At 40.9% G+C, this 23,435-nt stretch overlaps 1 protein-coding gene across 4 annotated transcripts in view; it reads right to left on the reverse strand.

Annotated features, from left to right (window-relative positions):
• nrsn1l (neurensin 1-like) overlaps window positions 1-23,435 on the reverse strand; it is a 287,058-nt gene that overhangs the window by 88,958 nt on the left and 174,665 nt on the right. For all 4 annotated transcript variants that reach the window (XM_069177068.1, XM_069177067.1, XM_069177071.1 and 1 more), the window contains exon 4: window positions 8,530-8,590. Coding sequence is in view for 2 of the 4 variants with exons in the window: in XM_069177071.1 (XP_069033172.1) it covers window positions 8,530-8,590 (61 nt within the window). In the remaining 2 variants the exon portion in view is untranslated. The remainder of the gene's footprint in view (window positions 1-8,529; window positions 8,591-23,435) is intronic.

Here is a 23,435-nt window from a genome sequence, read left to right on the forward strand (position 1 = left end):
TACACTCATCACAGATAATTAAGACTTGGCCATCTCCATGAGTGGATCCCTGTGGAGTTTGTTTCCCACAGGGGGATAAATCCAGCACATAGCCAAGCAGTCGTCCCTGACTTTTTCCTGTCACACCTCCTGAGTGGGCTGACCTTTTTGTTTTTTACAGAATGGTCTTAATAACCAACGCATTATCATTTCAAAGTGTGTGATACCCCCACCAGTCCACTAGAGGAGAGCGTGTTCGTGTCATGGTTGGCTTGTAAAGTAGATGCATGTCACATGACAGAGTTCATTTGACGAAATATAAAAATGTTCAATTGTCCAGCAGCTGACATTAAGAGGACCAGGGTTCAGGTCTGGGAGAAAGCAAGGTGGAGTTCTTTAACTAAATATTTTCCTAAACCTAACCACATAGTTTTACACGACTACGCGAGGCAAAACTGTGACACTGAAACGCTGTCCTCTAGTGGATTAGCTGGTGTATTACATGCTTTGGCATGATACCAAATACCCTGGACTGTTCCTTTAGTCTGCTAGCGCCAACATGAGGCTGATACTTAAGAGAAATATCTCATCAGATAGAACGTATATTAACTCCTTACATCCATGCCTTAACATCTGCCTAACAGAAGCATTAACAGGCAGACAATTACAATTTCTCCAATGCCTTGGATTATAACCAAAAGTCACAAAAAAGAATCGGTTTCTATTTAATACTCATTTGCAAACACTAATATTCTAAAATAAAATGTTAAGTATGGTAAGCAATATATAAAAACACCAACACGTTAGCATTGCTATTGCTAGCAGGCTAGCATACTTAAATTAGAATTTAGGCCCGACACGTCCTCCAATCCATAAGACCATACAGGTTGTGAGAACACAGACTTACTCTTGTAACTTAATTTTCATATTGATTAAAAGCTTGTCTTTGCTCCTTTTGACAAGATCCCTTTGAAGAAGACAATAAAAAAGGAATTCATTTTTCATCATTAGATGTCCCAATTTCTGCTGTTATGACAAACATGGAAATCAAAGAACAGCACCTGCAGTTTGGCTGTTTTGTATACAAGGTAATCTCTCTCGATGCTGTAAAGAAACACAGTGTAATTAAATCAGAGTGACACATTTTGCAGTGACAACTATAAAGCCAAGCCTCCCATAAAGGCACAATGCAGCGCACCACCGCTGCACCACAAACCCCCCCAAGGTGGGGCCTCGATGGGCTTCTTTGCCCACGGCCCCCCAGAGTCTAGGACCACTACTGAATTAAATATGATGCAACAAGCAGTGTAGAGGCCTTTGTAGACTCTCAATCATTGCCTCAGAGGGCTATTTGTTCCTCTACATTACATCAATATCTTATTAGTGATGATTACTCAATCACTGTACTTAAAATACACTGAATATGATCAGGTCTGAAGCTGCAGTATTCCCATGCACTGCACTCATATGTCTGATAATGTACAGGCTATAAAGAAAAACATAATCTCTCACTCTCAATTAACTCTACTCTCATCTGACTCCTGTGTGACGGCTTGATTGGGATTCGACTGCTGCTATTGGATTGCATAAGGCCACTGCGGCGGCTGGATTGTAAAGCGAACACCAGCCACATCATAGTTGCCGTACAGCACATAATAAGGCTTCCTCTCTGAATAAGTCTAGACGTCGTAGCTCCCCTGGGGTCTTATTCATAACGCGGAGACATAGACGGGCTAATCACAGCGGGCTTTCATAATGCACACACTCAGAGCACATCAAATGGAGTGGAGTACATAGCAAGTTCAGATCAACCTGGCTGCATCTTTCATTCCTCTCCTGCTCTCTCTCTGTCTCTCTCAAACACACACTCCTCCCTCGCTGGCTCAGCTGTTATATAAATTTACTGTGCATCCACCGGCTCTGCCCACCTCCCTCCCAGCGACCGCTTTTCCAGCCTAATGGCCGAGTGTGTATGTATTGACACAACTCCTCAAAGCCACACAGCAGTGTGAGGGCAGTGCAGTCCAGCTGGGGGTCAGCTTAATGATAAGGTTAATGAGGGTGGCCGGGACTCAGGCATGCCTCCGTGGGCTATTACAGGAAGGGGAGGAGAGGAAGTGTGAGGAGAGAGGAGAGAGGAGAAAGTAGGAAGAGAAATGAAAGGTCAAAAAAGGAAAAAAAAAAAAAAAAATGGAAACGATAGCGAAGGGAAGGACATTTGAAGGCGGGAACGAAAAGAGGAATGGGAGGAAAGGAGAGGGGAGAAAAGGAGGGAAATAAAGCAACAGATAGGCATGACAGGGGTGTAAAGAAAAGGGAAGAAGAGGAGAAAGAAAGGAGAAGACAGAAAAGCATAGGAAAGGAGCTGAGGAAGTAGAGGAAAGGAAAGGATTATGGCGGAGGAGACAAGAGCAAAGAACTGGTCACAAAAAAAAGCTTAATCATTCACAGTCAATAAATACCCCCACTGTGCGTGCCTTCCTGCTATCAACTTGTGGTTCATTTTACTGGACAGACGATAGAATTACTGAGCACATGTGTCACTTAATCATCAGCCCAGTTGCTGGTAAAATAGCGGTCACGCTTCCAGCAAGATGCTGGCAGTGACACCGTCGAGCCGACTGACTTATACACAGACCCACGGTTTTTGAGTTCACATGCTTCTTTCCATATAGAGCATTTGCCCCTGCCCAGACAGCCCTGTAGGTGCAAATCCTCAGCTGACAGACATATTGTAGGTGTCCGGGCAGAGATTAGCCTATTTCCTTCTTTAGTCTGGAAAAAGTCCTGAATCAGCTTCAGAATACTGCTGATGTTCATCTCTAATAGGCTAATCTGCGCTAAACTCTCATTTTGTGCGTGTGTGTGTGTGTGTGTGTGTGTGTGTGTGTGTGTGTGTGTGTGTGTGTGTGTGTGTGTGTGTGTGTGTGTGAGTCTTAACTGCCTCGTTTTTTTTCTTTCTTTGAGATTAACCCCAAGGTGTCAGTGAGGAGTTGTGGATGTGTGCTTCAGCTTTTACAGAAAGAAAAGTATCTACTGTGAAAACAGCTTATGCTCCGGATCAGACCAATTGAAAGCATTCAGGGATTTTCTGTTTCTCATCTTTTCATTTCTGTTTACATTACGCTATTTAGCTAAGGCTTCTCTCCAGTGCGGCTTAAAATGCGCGCCACTGTAGAATAAACTCAGATTTTCAGAAAAGTTACACGCACTAAAAAAAAGTGCAAAGGGCAAAGTTCAAGTCATGAGTGCTCTTAAAATATTCCACAACTGAGAAAAAGCAAAGTTATTTTGAATTTTAATAAAGCAAGTAACGAGGCGATTTTGGGATTTTCTAGGAATTAAGGATTAACAATGCAAATAAATGCAACCGCAAACAGGAAAAAGGTAATTAAAAAAGTCCAATTTATCCTTGTAAATGGTTAACAAACCTACTGACTGTGGCCGCTCTTCCTTGTCTGACAGCCAAGATGAGTCAAGCTCGTCCGTGACCCCGAGAGCCACAGACTCTTACAAACAACACATCCTCATTGACTAATCTTTGAGCAATCACTCAATAACTACAAATTTGTATTTTGAAATACATTTCCTTGTCTTTTCAACGTGTTGTTCAACTATCTACACGTATACACCGCTGATAAAGTTGATACTTTCCCAGCTGCTTCAATTGGGAAAGTACCCGAAGTGAGAAACAACAGCAGGAAGCTGACAGCTGAACTACAGTGAATCATCGGCTCATTTCTACAGTATCATTTTTTGTTTGCCTTTTCTTTACATTTCCTTTTCATCAATTTGTCATACGATATCCAGAGCTCGGACCACAATGCATTTCACCATTGCAACACATCTTTTTCCTCTTCGTTCAAGCTGCTCCACAAGAAAAAGAAAAGGCTCGTTGCCATCATAAGTCAGCTCAAGGTGACGTATGACTCATAAACCGAAAGAAATCCGAAGCTTATTTTTCTGTGAAGGTTTCAAGTATAAAACGTGGTTTGTGGACTCACTCCACTCTGTCCCTTCTGTGACAGTCGACGTTTGGGAGGACCCATTGTGGTGCTAAGCTTTTATTCTCCTGGGAAAGTAGAAGCTGTCAAGCTAGGCTAACTAGCATTTACCAAAGCTAAAGCCGGTGAGCCTTATTTCAACACCTACTGAGCTCTTGCAATATCAGTGTTATTTCATTCATATTTGATCACATTAACGGTCTCTGTCAAAAAAAACAAAAACAGAAGTAGTCTTGAACCACGCTGCATCAAAGCTTGAAACTGTGATTCAATGACATGAAGGAGGGATGTAGCCGTAAGGTGTGTGTACATAGCGCAACTAAACAACCGTAAACCACACTGCCCCCCTGTTGGATAACCAAATATGTAGCCAATATAGCTGAAATTATAGTTTCAACTCATTTAGTTTTTCTATGTTTAATGTTATAAACATAACTAAAAGCAAGGATGTGCTTATTTTTCTCAGCAAAAATGAGCTGTCGTTACAGTGTAATTTTAAAACAATATTTTGTCTTATTTCAATCTTGTTTAAGATCCCACACGAGAAAAGCCTGTCTAGAAAGGGAAGTGAATCAGGAACGATGCTTCACTTGAGCAAGGCACTTAACTCCCTGTTGTATGTTGTAGTGGTTGAGCTGCACCGGGGTGACGCCAGGTATAAATGGCACTGCTAAAAAAAAAAAAAAAAAAAAAAGTAAACAAAGGCAGCACGCTTGGCCAAGTATTCCCAGTTCCAAGAATTCACTTGAAAAAACTTTGATCGGATCATTTGCCATGCTATCAAATGTGTGCACAAGCCTGACTGACCAGCCTTAATGCCCAGGCGCTCTGGATTACACACACCACTACTCTGCTGGCTCCACAGCTCTCGTCACGACCTACTGAGGGGAGATAATTGAGTGTGTGTACATAGACCAGTATACAGTGACACTTCATATGAGCAAACATAAAGCCTGATCAAACATGTGAACACGGCACTACAGAATGCTGAATGGCTTTCTGTCCGATCTTCTGTGTGTGAAAGCTCTGCGTACCATGACGTTTTGTGCTTTGTATGTGTTAATGGGACTTGCTGATCAAATATCCTCTGATCACTGGCAGGGATATGAGGGCGACGTAAAGTCGGTTGACCCTCATACATCACGGTGTACACTGGCATCTGTGTCTGCAGGGAGGTAATACGTTAAAAATGTGTTGTTGTTTTTTTTTTGTTATTTAAAGCGTCAGTAGTTCAATATACACATTTTAAAACTCTGTTTGTCCCCTCCCACAAAATTATTCTCCAAACATGCAGCTGCATTATGCTGGACTTTAAGTGGAACGTCAATGTTGTCAACTGTTGTAACCAACTACCAAACAACTTCTGCATGTGCAACGCCGAGCCTATCAAAGAGGAAAGGAGGGAGAAAAATACCAAGAGACCAGATGGCCCTAACTTGTACAGTGTTACTGTGATTGGCTAGTTATGTGCTGTCTAACCCTGATTGGTTGTTCAGAGTCCGACCATATCCACTTTTTTATAAACACTAAATACAAAGGGATTGGGACTCACTAACACCCTAAACCATAGACATAAACTGCTATACCACCAAGGGCCACATGGGGTTGGTTCCAAAAAGCCTCTGGCTCCATTCACTCTCATTCATATTCTCTCATGAAATACAAAATAACTACATTTTTGTTCCACAAGTCAATATGGTGTCATTCACTGAATTCAATCCTTCTGATCAGTGCCCTGCTGGTCCATCTGAAAATAATTCCATCATTAATTACGTATTAGGCCTCAGAGAGAGGTATGTTTGGAGGTGTGTGTCACTTTGATTGATGTGGTTGGGGGGCAGTCAGGTTTCCACTATAGGTGGGCGGGCATAGTGTCCTTGGGTTGTCAGTCAGATCGAGTCAGATGCACTGTTCCTTTTCCAAATATAGTCCCTTCTGGTTCAAAACAACCAAGATGGTGACCAAAATCCTCGACTTGAGGCTTCAAAATGTTGGTTCACAAATGAATGGGTGATGTCACAGTTGGTTACCACTTGACTGACAAGCAATTTTTTTGAAGGAGCCCTTCAATTAAATATTGTTAGTGAAATGCAATGGTTAAATTTTTTTATTATGAACAAAATTATATTAAAATGATATTAGTCTTAATATCATTTAAGAGTTTTAATGAGTGTAGAGTGGCGATAGATGCATTTTCAACCAGAGAAGACAATGAGACTCAGTGTCTCATCTTCAGGGTCCAAAGCACTTAAATCGTCATCAATCTGAGATTTAAATGCTACACACTTGTTTTGCATAAAGAAAATACAATTACGTAGGTTTTTTTTTTTTTTTTAAACTAATTGTCTTGCTAGAAGTCCCACTATCTACCTGGCATTATGTCACGCTTTAATTATTTATATTATTCATAAGTTCTGAACCCACACATATAGTGAGTTTATCACATTACAAGTAGTTTACTAACACTGTCAGTAGGAACAAAAAATGTACCCGTCCTGGAAAACCCTAATGTAGGGAACACTATCATTGCAGAAAAACATATAACTCAAATTTGGTCTTTTTTATAATTACAGTTCAGACCAAATATATAAACTGGTTTCTTAGCAAAAATTCATTTTAATTTCTGTGATATGAAGCAACTGTATTTAATTGCTGTTTTTGGGGTTTAAAACACGTCTTTTATTCTCAGTGCATCACTCAATACCATCAGAAATAGGAAAAGAACATCAAGAAAAATGAGGGGAGATTTTATACATCCTTCCTGGGTTGGAACCTCAGGGAGCAGCAGTGTGTTTTTCCACCACAGTCCGCAACAGGATATGACAACATAAACCTGTTGTGTAGAAACCAATCCTGCCTCATCACACTGCTACCGAGCAGTCAGAGCCAGATGAGTGAGCTGGATAAATATTTATGGCTCCATGACTTGGCCTATCCTGCTTACTGTCCACCCGCTGAAGGGGCTGTGTGGGTCTAATGTGGGAGGAAATGGAAGTAAAAATAATTCCCGGCCAAAAAATAAAGACTGTTTAAAAGGGACCAATCTAGATAAATTACATCCTTGGGGATTATTTTGTTCCGGCTTGGATCTGATATCAACTTTAGCTGTTCAATAGTCTGGGAGGAGGTAATTCAGTCTGACCTGAGCAACTAGAGGACTTGGAGTGGCTTCAAAACCTTCACAGGGACAAAGACAGAAACATAACAACACAGCATACGAGCCCCAACGCAGGGAGAGAGATAGATGAGGAGGGACGGAGAGGGAGAAGGAGGTGATGAATGGTGTTGTTTTTCTCTGTAAGGAGGATAACTGTATCCTCCTCTGGGAGCAGCGGAGCCAGAGATCGTCGGTGAGCACCAGTCATGTGTCTCAGAGACAGCCAATGGAAATGTGTGGATTTGGTTCATAAGCAAGTTTACTGGGTCAGAGTCAGAGCAGCGGAGGAGGCAACAGCCAATCGGAATGCCAAGCAGCGTCTGGAGGATTAGCCAATGGGGTTGGAGTCTGGTGTCTGGTACCAGTTGATGTCTGACAGTTAGACAGACTGTATCTAATTACCACAGCAGAGGCTCAGCATGGGTCTGTGTGCACGTGTGTGTGTGTGTGTGTGTGTGTGTGTGTGTGTGTGTGTGTGTGTGTGTGTGTGTGTGTGTGTGTGTGTGTGTGTGTGTGTGTGTGTGTGTGTGTGTGTGTGTGAGTGTGTGGGCGTGGGTGTAACTGAGGAGAGAGGGAGTGGAAATTAGAATTAGAAAGGAGGAAGGTGGTTTGGAGGTTTTGGCAAAAGTTGAAAACAAGGCATCAGATCTGGAGCACTGCCACATTAAATGAAACTGTGCCAAGAGACACTGCAGATATAAATATACAAGCCCTGAATTCACAATCAATTGATTAGATTAACCATATTAGGCAACGATACATGCAATCGCTCTACATGTCTATTATTATATAAGGTCATTTCTGGTACAGTGTGTGAACAAAGGAAACATGTATAATGGCTGGATGTGTGTGTGTGTGTGTGTGTGTGTGTCAAAGTGTGTAGATATCTGTATATTTCTCCATTTCCTGTATGAATGAATAGGACCAGAGAAGAGAGTTCAGTTTCCCACAGTGTAATAGTTTATTATTGTCTCTAACACAATGTTCCTCTCACTACAGGCAGCTACTCTATTAGTGACTGGAAGAGACAGGGACGGCCAGGTGTTAATGGGACACACACACACACACACACACACACACACACACACACACACACACACACACACACACACACACACACACACACACACGTTACTGTATATGCATACACACACGTGTGCTCAAAATCAGACAGAGGTGAGCAGGGGTGACAGACAAGGGCAGCTGGTTGGAGGGTTTTTTTTCCTGTTTTGACTGCTTCTGTCTGGGCACGAATGCTTTACACACACACACACACACACACACACACACACACACACACACACACACACACACACACACACACAGACTCGCACAATCACACACAGACTCGCACAATCACACACACACACACACACCACTGCTACTCACATTGTGTCGCACAATGGCTGCCAGGTTTTGTTTTTGCTTCTTTGCAGGTCTTGATATGTAGCTGTGGAGGGAAATGATGACACAACATGAAGATAAAAATAAGCTAACTTTAAACAAACCAAAGTAAAAAGACAAAGGGACAGTTTGACATTTAGAGATGTAAAAGTATTTGTTTTTTTGCCAAAAGTTAGATGAGAAGATTGGTAAACACAGGTAAACAGCTAACCTAGCTCTGCCCAAGGGTAACAAACTTTGCCTTCCAGCATCTCTAAAGTTCACGAATAAACGTATCTTGTTTATTTAAAAAAAATACAAATACAGAACTACAGTAAGAAATTGTTGTGGTTTGACATTATGTACCGGACTATTTCTTTGACAACAGGGACTGCTGGAGAGCTCAGGCTGCTTTTCAGTAGCTTTTTCACAGTAAAGAATCACATAACACATAACAGTCCGGGGAACGCTACAGCAAGGGAAAAGATTTAGAAAACTGTCCCTCAATTTGTCATGTTTTTGGCTGGACCGCAACCGCGGGGCCGAATGTGTTTAACTGAGGGAGTCAGTGAGTAACGAAAGGACTGAGTGATCAAAGTAACATCCGATGGTCGGCCAAATGTTGCAACTTCTTGTACCTGTTTCAAATGAAAAGCTCATTTCATCTAAACCGCTTAGTCCAATTTGGGTCACGGTGGCAGTAGGGAAAGCGGAGAAGCTCCCTGTTCACTGCAGCTCGTCATGGGGGGATCCCGAGGCTCTCCCCAGCCAACTGGGAGATACAATCTCTCCAGCAGGTGCTGAGCCAACATCGGGGTCCCGTCCGACTTGGCTGTGCCTCGGAGACCTCCAACAAAAATTGGCCAGGAGGTATCCTGATCAGGTTCCCGAACCAAGTCAAGTAGCTCCTCTCAGTGTAGCGGAGACTCTACTCTGAGTTCCTCCCATATGGCTGAACTGCTAACACTCAGTGAGAGTGAAGTGTGCCACCCTGCAAGCAAACCGCATTTCAGCCGCCTGTATCCATTAGCTTATCCTCATGGTCATCACCCAGAGTCCATGAGCATAGGTGAGGGTCGAGCTTTGCTTTACAGCCATAGCTTTATGACTTTAACATACAGGATAAATCAATGTCTGTTACATTCAAGCCCTTGCCGAACAACGTAACCCATCGCTAATTATTAACTATCACCGAGACATAAATCATAAAGTTTTTAAATCCGCTTAGTAGTGAGACACTCCTGTGCTGTCTAGGTTAATGCATACTTGCTCCATATCAACTGAGCATGCGCACAAGAGAGTTCCGCTCGCCAAGCTGGCTACTGTTGTAGCCTCGAGCTTACTTGATTCGGGATAAAATAATTTATCTAATGACAGGGCTTTTTTTCAATTGTCCATGTTTTTGCAAACCGAATTAATTTCAATTTCAGGGTGTTGTGACGCCTTTTATTTCATTTATCCACCATATATCCATATTATAGATGCAACAGTAGCGACAGAGAAAGCTGGTGGACCCTGACAGTACAAGTTGACAGAGTTTTTGTAATTACTCTCTCCGGCAGAAGGAGGAGACAAAAATTCTGCGCCGCAGGTTTAAAATGTAAGAAAAATGATGTGTGGAGGGACCTGTAGCAAACCAACCTAATGTACTCTGTGAATATCAATGCAAACATAATGTCTGATTATTCTGATTCTGACTACCATATTTAGTATTTGTCAGGCTTAATATCTCACTTTGCAGCTTAGTGCCATCAAAGTAAATAGACAAGTCATTTGCAATAACTCAAACTGAAATGTTTTCATGTTAACATTTCTTGAGAAAAACATATAAATTGTGAAATTGCAGCCAGTGAAGTCTGTTGGACAACCGAGCAGCTCATACATCCAAGTGTGGTCAGCCAGCAGTAAACATGCTAGCAGAGCAGCTCACAGCGGCCCGCTGAGAGTCGCCCATTTCCAGCTTTTATGCTAAACTAAACAAGCAGCTGCTGTTAGAAGCTTCATATTTAATAGACACATATGAAAGCGGCGTTAACGTTCTCATGTAACTCTCAGTCGGTCTTGACGAGATCTGATGTAAGTATAGGAGGCCCAACAGGGAGACGTGAATTCACATAAGAAAAACGAGAAAGGATGGTGTGTGAGTGTACATTTATGTGCATACGAGCGTGTTCATTTGTCTTTGTGAGTGCGTGCTCGCTTTGATCACTGATCTGTGTACAGAAGTACCTCATCCTAGCGTGACAATACTCAGTTTGTTGTGGTGAAGTATAATTAAAACAGGCTTGTCTTTTGCATATGCTGGCCAACATTGGCATCAGCACGGCAGTTTTTCGAATCCATCTGGCCAAAGACCTTCATTTTAACTCATCTCTCCTCTCTGCCTCTCTGCTTCTCGCTTTCTCTCTCTAGGATCTCTCTCTTCCTCAGTAAAACTTGGACCATTACACTAAGCAGCAAAAGCCCTGATCGAGGATCAGTATTAGAGAGATGAAATAATAATCCTGCGTTATCCAGTCAGTTGAGAGCACTGGTAAGGGTAGTGCTCCAACCCGGCGAAGGGCGTTTGTTGTTATTCTTTGATCAGACCAGCAGGAATAACAATCTATAATTCATAATGCTCAGTCTAGTCTGGGAACACTAGGCACTGCACCTTTAATTATTGATCAAACAGAACAGATTTAATATCAATCACTGAAGCATAGGCAGAAGTGAGCAAAGTAGGAGAAATGGAGGAATCTCTCGGGCGCTGCCGTCTAACTCTCTCATGAAAACAAAAAAGAAATACAGTACGCTTAATACTGCGGTGGCGGTGGTGGTGGTGTGCAAACAGGAACTCGGGCTTAGCTCGGACATGGATTCACTGAGACTAAAACTTACAGGATACACGGCCTTTGAAGGTCGATAGTGATGGTTTGGGATCTGAAGCTGCAGAACTTTTACAAGTCAGTCTACATTATTCAATGTTCTCTGTGAATGTGAATCCAAGTAAGGTAGAAAAACCTGCGAGGCAAGAGGCTACCCATTGAAAACAAATAACACTGCTTCTGCAAATACTACGACACCTACTGCTCCTACTTCTGCTACTGCAACCATTATTGTTACGACCATTATTACCAATACTATTACAACTATAGTATTACTTCTTATGCAATCATTGCTGGTATTACTACTACTCCTACTGCAACCACCTACAACCAATACTCCTTTACTATTACTCCTTTTCTACTAACAGTTATACCGCTACTATTACTACAAGCAGGAGTATTACTGGTGCTCCTTCAAGCAGCTCTTACTCCTCTATTACTATAACTACCACCACCACTATTATTACTACTAAAGTTATAATTTACATTACCACTACTAACACAACTATGACTACTTGCTACTAATCCCGCTTCCATTACTACAATCATTACTGCTCCAGTAGTACTGTTACCACAACTCCAAGGAGTATTTATTACGTAGTTTTTAGTAGTAGTATTATTTACTACTACTTCTGCTATTATTACGACAATTATCTGCGTTAGATTTTCATTTTACATTTTAGGAAAATTTTACACAGATGTGAAATAACAGTAAAAATGTATTTGAAATTGCATATTTTAAATGAAAAATGCAAGATTTTGGATGATCTAAAAATCACCCACCCAACACAGGCACCTCAGTCCACCACAAATTAGTGGAAACACTGAAATACTACTGCTATCGTCACTACCAGTACTACGTTTACTACCTCTACTACAACTGCTGATACTCCTATACCAGTGCCTTTGCAACTACTGTTAATCTTACCAGTAGAAACAGTAATACCAGCATTACTATCACTTTGACTACTACTATCAAACTACTACATGTAGTTGAAATATTGCCTCTACTTCTACTTCTATTACCACCTCTAATATGATGATTATTACAATGACTAATGCTGATCCAAACTGTTTACAGTGCCAATACTGCCACATACTATTCAACTATAACTCCTAAATATGGACTGGCTCTACTACTAACTTGATGTGTATGTTTGTAGAAGCCAGAGGATGTCTTTTTAAAATCAAGTCATGTTAAAGGTTTTCCATAAATCAGCCTGATCAAATGTTCCATAAATAGTAAATGTCATTTGTGATATACATGTACGAAATCGAATGTAAAGCTTTGTTTCAGCCAGTAGGATTCAAGTGTACTGTACTTCTGTAACTCCACATTAAGACATCAGTCTGGAAAGTAACAAGGCCAAATGGTTTTAGTCCACTGAGTGGGAGAAATGTGCAGCTGGAGTATACTGATTACACTGGGCCTGTAAGGGGCTTGCAGCTGTAGAAGCAATTGAAGGCAAACACACACACACACACACACACACACACACACACACACACACACACACACACACAATGCAAAACCCCAGCATATTTGCAGCTTCCTGCCTTTTACTGTCTATTGTTATATTTAGTGGCAAAGCTCTTACAGAGCACTTTCAACACTTGGGGTGCAATTAGAAATGGACATTTTCTCACACTCCTGCACAGTTTGACACACATAGAAACACACACACATATGCTAGGGTTCCTGCAGTGTGAAAGGGCCTTAGCCTTCCACTCAGTGCAGGAATGCAAGGAGAAAGAGGAAGACATAGAGAGAGAGAGAGAGAGAGAGAGAGAGAGAGAGAGAGAGAGAGAGAGAGAGAGAGAGAGAGAGGGACTGGGACTTTCCCCAGGATCCCAGAAAAAGGAGGGAGAGAGGAAGCAGACAGTGGGAGCGACGGAGGACAGGAACAAATACAGGAGGAGGGAAAATGGATGGGTTGTCTTGTGTATGGGCTCGTTTCTCTTTCCCACAGTGGAAATGACCCAGTTGTTACTGCACACTGTGTGAAGGAAGGCCTTACTGCATGAAACAGAAGACGAAGATGAAAAAAACAACACAAGAAATGTATCAGAGAGCTTGTATGACAACTCTCCCTCTGCTGTGCTGAAAGATTGGAGTACTTGTAAGAAGTTGTAGAAATGTGTCTCGCACTCTGCCGGTGTGTCCATCTCTCTGTCTGTACGTTTTCCCCGTCAAGGTTAATGGTGTTTCTGTGGAGCTTACTACAGTTGCCACTGATCCCACACACAACCACCGACACTGCTCCCCATATGGCACCACTGATGGTGTATGTGTGTGTGTGTGTGTGTGTGTGTGTGTGTGAGTGTGTGAGATAGGGATCAGTAGTCTCGTTTGTGGCATGTGTGTATGAGTGTGAGTGTGTGTGGTCTTTCTTGGTGAGCCAGCTGACGGCATTCAGGGTTGCCTATGTGTGTGTGTGTGTGTGTGTGTGTGTGTGTGTGTGTGTGTGTGTGTGTGTGTGTGTGTGTGTGTAACAGTAGAAGAAAGCCTCTCTGACATTAGCAAACTTGCCATGTCATCTCAATCCAGGGAGGCCTCTCTGTGATAAAAGAACAAGGAATCCTTTCACCTCAGTGTGCGTGTCCGCATTAGTACACGGACATGTGTGCACATCAGGGCATGTGTGTGCTTTGAAACGTGTTTGTGTGCATATTTTTGTGCATATCCACTGTACCTCCAGGTCATTTTGCGTGCGTGTCCGTGCAGGTATGTCTATGGGTGCTTTCGCCTATACATGTCTACATGAACGTGCATGCAGCTGTGTGGGCCTCCGGTGAGGGTGGTCTCCACCTGTGGATTAAAATGTAAGGGCCTGTGGGTAGTCATGAAGGAGGGACCTTCATTTCTCCTAGAACAAATAATTCCTCTGCATAAGAAAAGTTCAAACACTGTAAGGCTATAGCCTATAGCAGCCGACACATAAGAGAAAAAAAAACAGGAGAAAGTGAAGAGGAAAGGAAAGCCTCTCATTCTCCACATACTGGAGTATCTATTTTAATTCTGTTTGACAACTTTAGCTGATTATAAATCAACTGATTCACACAGGAATGTGTGGGTTAGCTGGGGCTAGCTTGTGGTTTGTGTGTTCGGCAAGAGTGCAATATGAGGACTCAGTATTGAATAACTCCAGGATGTTGTCCATTTATCACAGTTAAATTTGATCAGTCAGCACATACTCAACAAAACCTTTTCTGGTTGGCTTTCACGTTGTGCCACCCAAAACCTGCATCAGGTCTATCTTTGGACCCACTGCCCCATCCCACAGACTGAGATGATATCAGATACAGACATTTGATGAATATTTCTTGTTTTTTTTTGCAGGACCATGGTTAGTCACTGGAACAAATTGGTCCCAAATTGGCTCACAATGCTACATCCAGTGCCTTAAATTTATCCATGTTGCTCTGGCAAATTGCAAACCCCTGTTTAAGATAGTTTTTGCTCCATTATCCTTTCAGCCTGGCAAACATTTTCATAGCACATTCCTTAAATATTTTAAATCACACATTGTTAACATTCATGTTAGCTAGATAGTAGTCTTCTTCGCTGCCTTTGTGCCCTCTCTCCGCTAATTGTCAATAAGTGCAAAAGCTGCCACTGCTGGCAGGAATATGTATTACACCCAGGTTGCACATGCATGTTACAAACCAAATAGGAAGCCACCGCTCTGTAGTGTGACTCGTGGTCAAAAACTGCACAGGGTAATTTCAACAACATTTTGTCTGGTATTATATTTACCCCACAACATGTAAGACAAAAGTCATGAGCCCTCCTAAATTTCAGTAATTTCAATTTTGTTATTTCATTTGAAAAGGTAATTTCTTAAAATTCAACCAAAATTGATGGGTAGTGGTAGTAGTGGAAATGTCTCAGCTCCGCTGCTTTGTCTATTTTCACCAAGGTGAGCTTCTCATTTGAAACCAATAGCTGCAGCATTTGGTTGGTCAGTGGCGTAACCAGGTTCACTGGCACTGTCACTCAGTCAAGACACACACTTGCGTTCACCGCTGTTACCGTCCAGCCAAAAAGACAATTACTTTGTTAACATTAATATATCTCACGAGTTTTGATTGCAGAAACACTGCCTGAAACGTATTATTGCTGAAGTCGTTGAATGCTAACAAATGTCCTTTCCACAAAATAACCCCAATGCAAGATTCATTTAACAGCTTTTTATTTTTTCTAGCTTTTCCTCGAGCTTTCGAGCATTACGAACCTTACAATCAATTTGTCAAACTACGGTTCCTGAGGACATAAATGTACTTTTATGCACAATTCTCAGTCTTTTTTTTTTTTTTTATAAAGTTGTCAGACTTTACCAGACACTAGAGTAACAGATACTAGTAAAGCTCAGACAACAAAAACCAAAGTATCATCCGATTTTCAAAAAGAGCAACAACAGAAACTCTCTCAGAAAAATTACGTTGAGCAAGAAAAGCCACAGAAACACAGACTAACTAAGAAGTAAGCAGAGCTTTTTCCTGATCTGGATAAAAAAAAAAAAAAACTACTGGCAGGGGAAACTCTTAACATCATGATGTCATTTTTTTGGAAAATATTTTTGTTTCATTTTCATGATAAAACATGTCAGCCCATGTCAGCACGAGGGGTCGAAAGAATAACCCTGCATTAATAGTGGCCACCCTATCTATAAGAACTGTGTCTGTAATATAGATGTACAGGGAATACTTTGGAGCAAAACTGTTACATTAAAGACGGAAAATGTCAAACCAAAAATATCTGTATTGGCCTTCAAAAAGCTGTATCAGTCTAACCCCAGCTGGCGTGTGAGAGAGAAAAAGAGGGAGAATGCAAACCACATCTTAGCCTGCCAAAAATCACATTTCCCCTCTACAGTATAGCTGGTTTAAATTAACTCTCACACAGGCATGGCGAAGCCTGAGTCCACCCACTTCACATTTCATTACCAAGAAAAGCTTAAACAGTTATACCAGCCTCTCCAAGATACAGCAGAATTCTCCTAATGCGATTCATCTAAACTTAACATGAAAAAGAAACGTAACAAATGGTGGTTGAGTGGTGGGGAGAAGGTATAGGAGGGGAGAGAACCAACATGAATTCCTCCCATGGGATGAGAAGCTATGGAAACTGGAGAATCTGGGGTCAAACATGGCCGCTACATGCATGATCTATTGCCCAGAGCTTTACAATACCTCATGGCGAGGGAACAGCCACAGATCACATGATCCTACTGCTGTATTACAGTATGTTCACTTAATGAAAGTGGTTCTTTAGACTTTAGAAGACAGTAGTACGTCTTTGTAAAACTTCTGTAGGTATCAAAAAAAAACATGACGATCCAGTGTTTTTGGAAAGGTTTTCCATGCTTACCTTAGATCTAAGTTTAAGTTGTGTTCATACAAGCAAGAATTTGTGACAACTTGTCTGGACGGCAATCAGGGTTTAGTATAAGCAGATTTTCCTAATATGATATGGAAACTTCAGGACATTGAGAATGGACTTTTCAGTGAGTTCAGTACATTTAATTTATAGAGGGAGATGAAGGAGGAGTACATGTATTTTAAAGCTTCTTATCACAAAATAATTGTGGAAAACAATATCAGGCTCAAACTATAATTCCACGCTGTCTTAAATGCATGTCTTAAGTACTGTCTGAAATTCTTTTGTCAATGAAAACGTGACCTTTTAACTACAAAAAAAAATGTAGCCACTTGACCTGTTGCCGATACTAAGAAGCATCTGGCATTAATAACCTTCAGTCACTCTGAGTAATGCTATCCAACATGACATTACATGATCTTGGAGGAAAAGATTTATATGTATATGTAACAAGAACATTACATTCAGTTAGCTAGTTTTTGTGTTACTATCAGAGAAAGAGCAACTTCCAGGATTAATGTTGGCAGTCCATCTACAGCTTCTCGTCTCAAGCTGTACCCAGACAACTGAAACGGAAACAGTGTGTAAATAAGTAAACACTGCCTTGACTTTACACATTAACCTCAGGACCATTTGCTGTAACCACAACAAAGACAAAGACATAATAATTACAGATATATGACAAAAATGTTACTTTGATAATGTCTTTAGTTTTTAAGCCCAAATTTAAAGACTGTATTTTATTTTGTCAAAAAAAACAAAAAGACAACATCAAAATCAACACTGTTTGAAACTGGAGTTCCCATAAGGTCCCAAAAAACTGCCTGACTAAAAAAAGAAGGTAAAAATGGTGTCTGTATACTTTTGGTCACACTGTATGTCTTCCTCTGACGTCTGTATTTGTTTTTCTCCTGTTTGGAGTGTACTACTTTTAAACGTCTTTTAATCAGAAACACTGCAGCCCAAACAGTGAGCAAAACCCAATAATTGCAAAACCAACATGCACCAGTTAATACTGTACCGCTATATTTCAAACTGTATTAAGATGATACAGTTTCTCCCTCTCTCTCTCTCTCTCTTGCTGCCCATATGGATCAGTTTAAACACACCCTGCTCTGGCCCACTTTCAGAATGTCACAGGACATTTATCTTTATTCCCTTCTTCCTCTCCTTACCTTATAGAGAAATGGCTTTTACAGATGTGCTCTCTGTACACTCATCTACAGTCCCTCTCTCTCTTTCACTTTACTGACATGGTTTTCTGCCTTGTGCCTCACTCTGAGCCTGTGTACTCTTATAGAGCTTTCCATCTGAAAAATATATCCTTCGACTCAACTTATAGAAACATACGAAGAGAGAACGTCTTTCTTCTCTCTCCTCCTTGTCTTTTCCTCCTCTTTTGTCCTTCTACTGAATGTATTTTATGCTATTATAACATGGTTAATAATAACATATTAAAAATATTAAGAATACATTTGGTTGAATACCATACTGAAGCTACAAAGAAAGTGAAAAATACAACATTGTCTATAAATAAAAGGTCTATTTTTGCTTCAGTTTCTGCCAACAAGTAGTGACTCAACCAGCAGCTAGTTCATGAAAGCTTTTTGTTCACAGCACCTCTGGCGCACAGAAAGTGACTTTTTGCACTCAGCAGAAGCAGCAGCATAAATTTGTTGAAAGCACCTTCAGAAATGTTTCTTTCATCAACAGAAATGCCAGAAATAGAAGTTCAGCAGCGAGCACGTTTGTTGATCAGATGATCTCACCGCACCGAGCGAAAGCACCGCTGCAAAGTCGCTCTTTTTGAATCTCGTTTTATGTGACTGATTGAATACACAAAATATTAATCAACTGTCTGCCAAATTATTACCTGTGTTACAATTTATCATCTTTGTCCATGAAAGACTTTTATTTTTTCCCGTCAGTTTGCTCTAATGAAAGACAATCAATGGTTTAAACACACTAAACAGTCAAGTGTAACCTTTCTTGACCTCATCACAGCCACTTATCAGTGCATAATCTCATTACTGCTGCTGCACATGTCTCAGTTTATCTATGCTCTCTATTCAACATAAAGCAGCTATTATCAATATTTTAAAAGCAACAACATTTAAAATGACGACGCCAAATAGCCCCGTATCGCGACAAAGTGTGTAATACACCCACCAGTCCTCTAGAGGCCGTGCATCTTTGCGAAGACTGCTTTGCCTTGGCGTGTGAAGAAGACCCATGATAACTGAGAGAGGTCAGGTGATGGAAGTCAAAGGCTGTAAAATACTTATATGTAGCCTAAGAAATGGTGATGGTGGATGTCGTAAGTCATGGACTACAGTGCAAGAAGCTAAAGTTCAACTCCAGGGGAATTTGGCTTTAATGTGTGTTTTTTGTTTTCCGCTAACCCTAACACTTGGTTTGATGGTTTTTGATGCCTCGCAAGGCAAAGCCGGGACACTGACACCCTGCCCTCTAGTGGACTGGCAGGTGTATTACACGCTTTGCCGTGATACCGGGTTGTGTGAAAGGTGTCGCTCAGACTGAAACATTCTACACATTACTCTATAACAACCTGAATCCAGAGCTCCTCCTGGCTTTACGGAGCTTTATAGTGTCACAGCTCTCATAGCTGAAGCAAGCTGGCATCTGCCTGCCTAATGTTCATAACCTCAGTCTGGAAACCCTGCTCGCATAAAGGTCGGCACTCTGAAGGGCGTACAAATCAGCGACCAGTGGGAGTGGCTAAGTGCGATGTTAAAGTCAAGCATAGTTCCAACAATGGCGTCTTTGGTAGAGTTAGATAAAGCGCTACGAACAGCTGCAGCAATGCAAGTAAACGTCAAGGAATTGAAGCCGGAGCCTGGACAACGACTAAAGTTTACAAAGGTTATTTACTGACATGGAGTTGCACTCTTCTCACAGTGGGGGAGGGTCTCTGTTGTTTATCATAGGTTATGTCATGTGGTGGTCAATGCCGATTGGTTAAACGCAGCTCCACTAGTTTACAGTATATACTGTATGTTCTCTGGGCTGCAACGACTGGAAACAATCCCTAATGGAGCGTGTACAGACACGTATATTCACAGAGAATTTGGGTCTGGAAACACCAGGCTAGAGGCAGGCATCGTTTTTCACTCTTTCCCCTGGATTAAACCCACATAACTAGAATTGAATTGTATATTCTGTTACTAGCACAAACGAGATCAGTAAATCAAAGAGAATTATGAAGTGAAAAAAAAAAATCTTCTGATGTAACAGCAATGACAAATGTTAAGAACCTACAGGCCACCTATTTCAGGCAGGCTTCCAAGACATGAAAGAACTTTATAAAAAAGAGCTACATACGGTTGAATTGTGTTTTATTGGCAGGTCTTTGTCTCATGATGATATTTCTATACTGTAGGTCTCACACGCCAGCCAGTTTTCCTTATCAGCAATATGCCCTGCTGCTTTTTGCTTCCAAAACAGACACACACACATAAAAAAAAACACAAAAAAAACATGAAACTCTGAGGGGCATCTGTGTCAAGTCTCATAAGTTTGCCAATATTCAACCTTGATCAGCGTCTAGACGAGCCGTACCACACAAACAAAACCTGAGTGGTCCTCCTGAGTACAACGTATCGGATGGAGTGACCCCGCCTGCCTCCAGTCCACTTATATAAGGAAGGATTACACAAGTAAAAAAAAAAAAAAAAAACACCACAAGGAGCAGACGAATATAGCTCAGTGAATCTCTGTGTAGATTTGATCAAGCGTGTAAGCTACAGTATATGCGAAGTGATATGTGTTTGAAAGAAAAGGATGAGCATGAGTCTATATGTCAGAGAGGGGTGGAGGCAGGCAGACAGAGACGAAGAGGAAGGAGGCAGGGGGTTGCACATATTCTCTGTGGTTTGAGAGAAGAAGAGCAATTTATCATCTCGGCGCGGCTTTAACGCATAAACTGTTTGGGCTGCTGAAAATTTACATTTCTTACGACAACTTTGGCAGTATATTTTCTTGATAAAAGTCACAGCAGTCCAGTTAATGCAGTGAATTAGTGTGAGAAGAAAAAAAGGGGAGTTTGGAGGAACAGGAGACAAGGGGGAGGGGAAGGGGAGGGGGGAGTGGAGGTGTGCATTTGACTCAAACAGCAGAAGGACTGCTGGAGCTGCTTCCACACTTCAAGGGCTTTAGTGACAGGGAAGCTGCTCTATTCAGCAGAGTCAGCAGTTTTGCTCAAGCATGTGTGTGTGTGGTACATGTGCGCCTATCCACGGGGAATGAAAACTCCCTGTGTTGTTGTTCCATAAAGCAAGGACACTTTGCTACATAGGCGCAAAGGACAAGTACACATATGCTACACATCCCCTATTCAGTACACTGACGTAATGTGTTGGTGAACTTACCCAATATGCTGATAATGGCATTTTATAGATATTTAGATAACATTTTCATTTACTTTTTACATGAATGAATCTATTTAGATCCATTTTTGATGTAGGATTACTTTACTGGCTGTCTATGGAAAGCTATTAAATTGAATAAATTAAATAAATATGTATTACTGCTACCCAAAATTAGGCATTTCTTGAAAAATTCCTCAGTGCATATTACTCATTGAAAAGGGAAACAGTCAAAACCGCATGTGAACAATCACATGCGGTTTTGACTGTTTCCCTTTTCAAGGAATTTCACATGAATTTGAATAATAACACAATACCTTTTTATCTTATGTTTTTATCATTTCTTATATGTTTTTATCCGATCTTATATACTTTTGTAATACTGTCCTGTCTTATGTTTGTATTTTATGAATTATTTTTGCCAAAGTCTATGTATGAGAGGTACAGAGCGCTTTATAAGGTTGACTTGAATTGACTCCACATGAAGCTTTGTAAATGTTTGTTTTTAAGCCACCTGAAACTGACATTTTTCCAACTGCATTTGGGAATTTCCACCAGAGGATACTTGTCTGACCTAATCGCCAACGTATTCATCTGTCCACGCAGGTTTGCCAATTTTCTAGATATTCAACAGCTAAATGCAATAGAGGATTGGTATGTGGATGGTCAGCCATATTAATTTGAATCTGAGTACACAGAATAGTCAGGTCTCTCTACAGTACAGTATGGGGAAGTAAAAGTGAAGTAAAACTAGAAGGGTAGTTGTAGTGTGGAAGTCCACCATACTAATAGTTGACTCTTCTACGATATGTAAATCCAGCACCACAAATACTATATACTGGATGTCTGGATGTTACAGCTGTTACAATTGTCCTGCTTCCAGATCTCCCTTATTAAACCGCTGTCCTCCAATACTCCACAAGAACGGCTTCCTGAATGAAGTTTGAGCAAATGAATGTGTATTGCAGAAGATTACTGTACCTGTGAATGTGGATTGTGATATGGATTTATCACATTGGCCTTTGTTTTGTCACTATTGAACTTTAAGATGTATGGCAGGCCGAATTCCTTATCTCGTAATGTTAATGAAATTTAAAAGTCATTTTTGGATCCGAGCAACAATTCCAATCCTCCACAAAAAATGTATTACGTTCAAATATGCAAATCATTTCCATGCTGGCTTTTCATTGTCTATAATCTGTCCCTGATTTTCCTACTTACAAAATATCTTCACATACACCTTTTTTTTTCTTGAACAAGTTGCAGCAGACCTGTTACGCCATTTGCCACTGTCGTTCCACATTTTGTTGTTATAGTCCAGTATGTTCAGTACCTACGGCATCTTCGGTACTATAGAAGCATGGGCCCAGCTTGGTGCCGTTCTCGTGATAGCACTTCTAAGAAAACACATGTAAATAAGACTACTTTTATGTTACAGTAGTCACATTGCTTCTCTTTTTGGGATAAGCTAATGCCCCTTCCACTAAGCTAGCAAATCTGCAGCAGACTTTCCCAAAAGCCACAGATGTATAACTGTTGACGCTCCACCACTTTTAGTTCTCCAAGAGATAAAATAAAATATTTACAGGTATCTCTATTCGGTTGAAATTCATTTACATTTTGAAGATTCAATCATCTCTAAATCGTATGTCATGGAAGAGGGTCAATAAAAACAAATGGAATGTGTTTTTACACAGTTTTCATGTTGACATTAAGCTATTGATTTAGTCACAATGTTAACTCGAAGCTTTGTTTTGATTTTCTACAGTTTGCCCTTTTAAGGTTACTGCATTACACGTTAATACAAACTCAACACTTCCTGTATCTCTTTCAAATTAAAAGCCTCCTAACATTTCAGGAAACAGAAACCCTTGATTTCTTAAAGCTTTTATTGTGAAAAATTAGTAGGAACCTGTTTTGACTGAAATCAGACAACAAACACTTTCGCTAAGTAATCCAGAATTTAACCGTGCGGACGATTACGTGTGCTCCGGTAGTTTATCATATAGCAGCCTGCCTGAAATGCACAGAAGAACAGAGAAGAAACTGATATCTACTGTCACTCAAACTCGCCATAAGACAGCAAATAAGCTTACACTCAAACTGTCCAATGAATGAAGCATCACTGGAATTAGTCACTGTAACTGTGAGTAATTGCTGAATTTAAAAAAGTAATCACAAACAACAGTTACCACAAAATAAATGCAGTCTTCTTTGCACTAATCGTATTTTTTATGGTAAAATTCTCACATTTAGAGAGAGTCAAAATATTTTGATGGT

Source organism: Embiotoca jacksoni, unplaced genomic scaffold (assembly GCF_022577435.1).
Source record: "Embiotoca jacksoni isolate LCO1_2020_lvr unplaced genomic scaffold, fEmbJac1.0.p SCAF_7, whole genome shotgun sequence".
NCBI lineage: Eukaryota > Metazoa > Chordata > Actinopteri > Embiotocidae > Embiotoca > Embiotoca jacksoni.